General features: G+C 40.6%; 1 protein-coding gene across 1 annotated transcript; it reads left to right on the forward strand.

Moving 5' to 3' along the window:
* The first annotated feature begins 4,291 nt into the window (after positions 1–4,291).
* Positions 4,292–5,161, forward strand: LOC122907799 (olfactory receptor-like protein DTMT). Its single transcript, XM_044250625.1, has one exon. The coding sequence runs from the start codon at positions 4,292–4,294 to the stop codon at positions 5,159–5,161; it is 870 nt and encodes a 289-aa protein (XP_044106560.1).
* The last annotated feature ends 1,939 nt before the right edge of the window (positions 5,162–7,100 follow it).

A 7,100-nucleotide genomic window follows, 5' to 3' on the forward strand; every position in this document is an offset into this window, starting at 1 on the left:
TAGTGAAAATGGGAAGCGTATATTCCTTAGCTCCCACCACTTGTTTTTTTTAAGGGTTGACACATGGGTCCTGGACTCCCTTACATCAGTATTATCAGTATTGAACTGGCTACCTGTGATATTCTACTCTGTGGAAGCAGAAAAACCCTATGCAGAAAGATGCAATAATCAGGTGGAGCAGGCCTGAAGTAATATAGTTAGATTATATCTCTGTGAAGCTGGTTAAAGTCTGTGGAACTGGTTACTGCAGCTGTAGCTGGAATAAAAGATGTCTGAGAGAATCTGAAGTGCTGCACAAGAAGTTTCTGGTACATCTCCTAAAGAATATTTCTACCAGGATTGCTTTAATGGTTCTATTCTATGGGAAGCTGAGACTGCCACTTGGCCATTTTAGGTTTTTTGTGTTAATGAACCGACAGGCAAAGAAAGGAGCTATGATACTGTCTGGAGTCATTAAATCTAAATTAACAATAGAAAATTGGATTTCTCTACACAATGAGGAAAGACCATGCCTGATATCCAGGAGGTTCTTTAGAGTACTACTTAGTAAAAGATAATGGAAAACCATAGTGACCCAATAAAGACATCAACACTGAGGATTTGGACTCGCAAGGAATGAAAGTTGAATGTAAAGAAACCATGTAGCTACAGTGATACACATAGAGGAAATAGGGAAGAAGGAGTTATAAATATTAGCTATGGCCTTATGACCAATACAGAGTAAGAAACAACTGGAAACTAGGAGGTAATCTGACACATGTGGATAGTGGTGGCAGGGTGCTATTAAGGTTTCCTACAGATGTAAGAAGCTAAACATACCTCAATGGAATGAAAATCTGGGTTTCTTTTCCATCACTGCATGAGAAAAAATTGAAATGATCTGGGAGAGTTACCTTTTATTCCAGTACTTCCTATGCATCTGCATAAGAGTGGGTCATAGGGATCTAATCTTTATTAGCTGCAGGTTTATCTCTCCCCTTGAGCATGTTTATGAGAAACTGGGTTGTAGTGAGAGGTGATGCCACCCTGGGAATTTTTCCAAGATACGTCTTTCATGGCACTTTCTTCAAAGACCACTGATGACGATTTCTTGCCCGCAGTAAAGCCTTTTACCCTGTAAGATATTTTAGGAATTCATAGCCTTGTCCCTATTCCTTTCCATGGCTTCTCCAAGCATCCTCCTTCACCTTCCAAAAGGAAGACTCCAGCCCAATGGGACTACTGTCCATTCCCTAAACAGGGAATGATTAAGCATCCATATTATGAACTTCTCTCCTTCCCCACCTTCCCCCAAAGTATAGTGAGGTATGCTCAGTGATGTAATGAATCAGTCACTGCTCCAGCACTCAGAGCATTTGTCACAAGGGTCCTGGGTAATTTCTGTGTCTTTAATGAGTTCCTTTAGGATCTAGACTCCTCTGGGATCCAGGGCCCCTTAGGCCCAGGGGTGTATAGAATGGGAGATTTGAGAAGGGATGTTGCAGACACAGGTGATGACTACAAAAGCTGGCACTACACATGTCTTAGTAAATAAAGGGAAACAGGACCTTAAGTTAGTGTGCCGGTGTCACCCTCAGGCATACTGGGTAGGTTGGGCAAAGGGTGAATGAGCTGATCCATTAGGGTCCTTCTAACCCAAGAGTCTTGTTTTTCCATGTTGTATGACATTCTGTAGGATAGGTTCTTCAGGTATGATAATCCTCCTCTTCTTCATCTCCCTGCCTCCTGAGATTTCCCTAGAAATATTTTGTCTGATGTTACACCATCATATGGTTACATAACTGGTTACACTGGTGTAACCTGCTAAACCAGTTACATCAGTTCACCAGTTACATTTTGCCTTTTTAAAAAAATAATAATATTCATAAATATTGCTATATAAGATCTCAAATCCAGAAATTACCTGTATTTCTTCCTTTTATCTCCAAGTTACTAAATCTCGAGATTCATCAGGTTCATTTTTTTTTTTTTATAGCAATATCACTGAATCTTGTGGATACAGCAAAAGGAAATAGTGATGGTGTGGATGTATACTGGGTCGGCTATTTTGGTTAAAGAGCAGCATAGTTGAAGTTCAAATTTTCCATGAGTAACAAGGTTATGTCAGGCAATTCTGTAATAAAGTGCTGAAAGTTATTAATTTTTGTTCTAAGATGATTTAGTAGAAGTAAATATTCTAATAGAAGTTTGCTGTCTCCAAAGTTGAAGAAATGCATGTCTCAGCCTGAAGCACAACCAATGAATATTTACGGAACATTGGCTATATCGAGGCACTGTGCCAGGTCTGACACTTCTGCAGTCATGAAGGTAGACGTGGCCTCTCCTACATGTTTACCATCCAATAGGGAGAACAGCTGTAACCAATCTCCTGGGCATTCAGTGCTTGAGGGACAAGTATGGGATGCCTGGAAAACATAGTAGCAGGTTCTTACTTGGTCTGGGGAAGGGGGCCAAGAGAGATACAGCTGAGTAAATGACATATAATATGGCTGAAGGGTAAGTAGGAACAAACTAGGTGAGGAGGGAGCAGAGGGAGGAAGATGCTAGGCCGGGGGAACAGCAAGTAGAAAAGACTGGTGGCAAGAAATTGTGCCTTTCAAGCCCAGCATTTCTGGAGAGGTGAATGTGAGTGCCATTATGGGGCTAGGTGAAGCTGTGGATGTCAGCAAGTTGTTGAAGCATCTTTTGTGCAATTCCTTTGAGAGGAATTTTGCTTTTTATCTTTTTAAAATGAGATTTTATCTATCTATTTGAGAGAGAGTATGAAAAAGAGAATGGGCAGGTGGGAGAGGCAGAGGGAGAACCAGGCTCCCTGCAGAGCAAGGAGCCTGATGCAGTACTCAATCCCAGGACTCTGGAATAATGACCTGAGCCAAGGTGGATGCTTAACTGACTGAGCCATCCAGGCATCCCTTGACTTTTATCTTAAGAGCAATGAGAATTCCATGAAGATGTTAGGGAGAATGATGATTCAGATTTTCATCTTAGAATACCACAGTATTAATGAAGGATATTGAAGGAGAGAGTGTTTTTTGTTGTTTTTTTTTTAAAGGTTTATTTATTTATTTATTTTCCACTTCCAATTTATTTGATTTGATTTTATTTTTTCAACATTTTTTAAAATTTTATTTATTTAGAGCATAACAGTATTCATTGTTTTTGTACCAAACCCAGTGCTCCATGCAATCCGTGCCCTCTCCAATACCCACCACCTGGTCCCCCCAATCTCCCACCCCCCCACCACTTCAAACCCCTCAGATTGTTTTCCATAAAGATTTATTTGTGAGAGTGAAAGAGTGAGGGCATGAGTGGGGGAGGTCAGAAGGAGAAGCAGACACCCCACTGAGTGGGGAGCCTGATGTGGGAGTCAATCCTGGGACTCCGGGATCATGACCTGAGCTGAAGCCAGATGCTTAATGGACAGAGCCACTCAGGCGTCCAGAAGGAGAAAATGTTCAAGTGTGGAAGGAAGGAGAAAAGTGAAGAGAAAAGAGGCTGTTCCAATAGTACAGACAAGACATGATGTCAGCCCAGTCAGGATAGTGAAGGTTGAGATAAGGAATGGATGAATGAGAAAGAGGTTGAATGTGGCTGAATCTTTAGGATGTGTTGACAGATTGGATATTGAGGATGAGAGAGGATGGAGGGAAAGAAAACTCTCAGGTGTATGACCTGTGCCTGGATTTCTTTTACGTGAGAGATGTAGAGGTACAGGTTGGGAGGGGGGCAGGGTGAGATCATGAGTTTTCTTTGTGATTTGCTGAACCAAAGATGCTTGGGATTGTATATGAAGAGATAATCACTACGCAATTGATGATATAGTTTCTGAGGTGATAGAGATTTATCAATGAGATTTAGATGGTAATTTATGCCATAGGAATAGGCCATTCTTTTAGGGCTGTATATGTGGTGTTATAAGAGAACAGTATTTAGGGAAAGGGCCAAGAAAACACCGATACATAAGATACCGTTATAGAGGACACCAATCACAGTTACTGAGAATGAAGGGCTGAGAACCAGGATTATCACACAGAAGATAAGAGATAAGAGTGTTTCAGAAGAGAGGAAGAGTCAACCATCTGACATTTTAACAACCATTGTTAAATGGTAATGAGTGAGAAATGAAAAAAACAAGTCTCAAAGTGATTGGATTTAGTGATTTGTTATATTGTGGTTAGAGAATGCTGTTCTGGATAATGAGATTGAAATCAATTGTTGAAGAACAACTTATCTAGTGTCATAGAACTTGTTCATCAGGTTTATAATGGACAAAAGATACTGGACACAGAGCATGACAAGAAAGAATCAAACTGTCATCTCAGAATTTGTCCTCCTGGGCCTGCCCATTGATCCAGATCAGCGAGACCTGTTCTATGCCCTGTTCCTGGCCATGTATGTTACCACTGTCCTAGGGAATCTTATCATCATCATCCTCATTCGCCTGGACTCCCACCTCCACACGCCCATATATTTGTTTCTCAGCAATTTGTCTTTCTCTGATATCTGCTTCTCTTCTGTGACCATTCCCAAGTTGTTGCAAACCATGCAGGGCCAAGTCTCCTCCATTCCCTATGCTGGTTGCTTGACCCAGATGTACTTCTTCCTGTTTTTTGCAGATCTAGAGAGCTTCCTCCTGGTGGCCATGGCCTATGACCGCTATGTGGCCATCTGCTTCCCCCTGCACTACACCAGCCTTATGAGCCCCAAGCTCTGTCTCTCCCTGGTGGTGCTGTCCTGGGTGCTGACCATGTTCCATGCTATGTTACACACTCTGCTCATGGCCAGATTGTGGTTTTGTGCAGACAACAAAGTCCCCCACTTTTTTTGTGATATGTCTGCTCTGCTGAAGCTGGCCTGCTCTGACACTCGAGTTAATGAGTTGGTGATATTTATCATGGGAGGGCTCATTCTTGTCATCCCATTCCTGCTCATTATCATGTCTTATGCACGGATTGTGTCCTCCATCCTCAAGGTCCCTTCTGCTAGGGGTTTTTACAAAGCCTTCTCCACCTGTGGCTCCCACCTCTCTGTGGTGTCTCTCTTCTATGGGACAGTTATTGGTCTCTACTTGTGCCCATCAACTAATAATTCTACTGTTAAGGAGACTGTCATGGCCATGATGTACACTGTGGTCCCCCATGCTGAACCCCTTTATCTATAGCCTAAGGAATAGAGACATGAAGGGGGCCCTGGGAAGAGTTCTTTTCAAGAAAAAAATTACCTTGCCTGTATAATGGTAAAGCCGGGGACTTTTACATTATTTTATCAAGTAGATACATTGTTATTAATATCAGAATATTGACCCAGGCCTTTTTTCACTATGACATTTTATGTTTAAATGACATACTATTCTGTTCCATTGATCTATGTGTCTGTTTTTGTGCCAATACCATGCTGTCTTGATGATCACAGCTTTGTAATATAGCTTGCGGTCAGGGACTGTGATGCCCCCAGCCTTGGTTTTGTTTTTCAGCATTCCTCTGGCAATTTGGGGTCTTATCTGTTTCCATATAAATTTTAGGATTGTTTATTCCAGCTCTTTGAAAAATGTTGATTGGATTTTGATAGGGATTCCACTGAAAGTGTAGATTGCTTTGGGCAGCGTAGACATTTTAATAATGTTTATTTTTCTAATCCATGAACATGGAAAGTTTTTCCATCTCTTTGTGTCTTTTTCAATTTCTTTCACAAGTGATCTGTAGTTTCTACTGTATATACCTCTTTGGCTAGGTTTATTCCTAGGTATCTTATGGTTTTGGTGCTATTTTAAATGAAATTGATTCTTTAATTTCTCTTTCTTTAGTTACATTGTTAGCATATAGAAATGCAGCTGATTTCTGTGCATTGATTTTGTATCCTGCCACATTGCTGAATTGCTGTATGAGTTCTAGTAATTTTGAGGTGGAGTCTTTGGATTTTCCACATAAAGTATCATGTCATCTGTGAAGAGAGAGAGTTTGACTTCTTCTTTGTCAATTTTAATGCATTTTATTTCTTTTTGTTGTCTGATTGCTGATGCTAGGACTTCTAGTAATATGTTGAACAAATGTCATGAGAGTGGGCATCCCTGTGGTGTTCCTGAACTTAAGGAAAATCTCTCAGATTTCCCTCATTGAGAATGATATTCACTGTGGGCTTTTCATAGATGGTTTTTTTGATACCAGAAAGGGACTCTCAACTCTATGGTCAACTAATCGTTGACATATCAGGCACCTGGGTGGCTCAGTGGGTTAAGCTGCTGCCTTCGGCTCAGGTTGTGATCTCAGGGTCCTGGGATCGAGTCCTACATCGGGCTCTCTGCTCAGCGGGGAGCCTGCTTCTCTCTCTCTCTCTCTGCCTGCCTCTCTGCCTACTTGTGATGTCTCTCTGTCAAATAAATAAATAAAAAATCTTAAAAAAAGAGAAATGAATATCCAATGCAAAAAAAGACAGTCTCTTCAATAAATAGTGCTGAGAAAATTGTACAGCCACAGAAGAATGAAACTGGACCATTCTGTTACACTATACATAAAGATAAACTCAGAATGGATGAAAGACTTTGATGAGAGATGGAATCCATCAAAATCCCATAGGAAAACATAGCCAGTAACCTCTTTGACATTGGCCACAGCAATTTCTTTCAAGACACCTCTTTAAAGGCAAGGGAAACAAAAGCAAAAAAGAACTTTTGGGATTTCGTCAAGATAAAAAGCTTCTGAACAGCAAAGGAAACAGTCAACAAAACTAAGGTAATCTATGGATTGGGAGAAGATACTTGCAAATGACATTACAAATAAAGGGCTGCTATCTTGTTAATTTTTGCCATTTTAACTGGTGTAAGGTGGTATGTGATTGTGGTTTTTATTTATATTTCCCGATGGTTAGTGATGTTGTAGTGATTTTTTCGTGTGTCTGTTAGCCATTCATATGTTTTCTTTGGAGAAGTGTCTGTTCATGTCTTCTGCCCCATTTCTTAACTGGATTATTTGGTTGGTGTTGTTTTTTTTCAGGTGTTGAGTTTGATAAGTTCTTTATAGATCTTGGATACCAGCCCTTTATCTGTAATGTCATTTGTCAAACTCAACACCTGAAAAAATTCAGTCAAGAAATGGGGCAGAAGA

Source organism: Neovison vison, chromosome 5 (genome assembly GCF_020171115.1).
Source record: "Neovison vison isolate M4711 chromosome 5, ASM_NN_V1, whole genome shotgun sequence".
Taxonomy (NCBI): domain Eukaryota; kingdom Metazoa; phylum Chordata; class Mammalia; order Carnivora; family Mustelidae; genus Neogale; species Neogale vison.

Excerpts from the sequence above, each read along its gene's own strand:
- LOC122907799 (XM_044250625.1), top strand. The coding sequence starts at position 4,292 with ATGACAAGAAAGAATCAAACTGTCATCTCAGAATTTGTCCTCCTGGGC.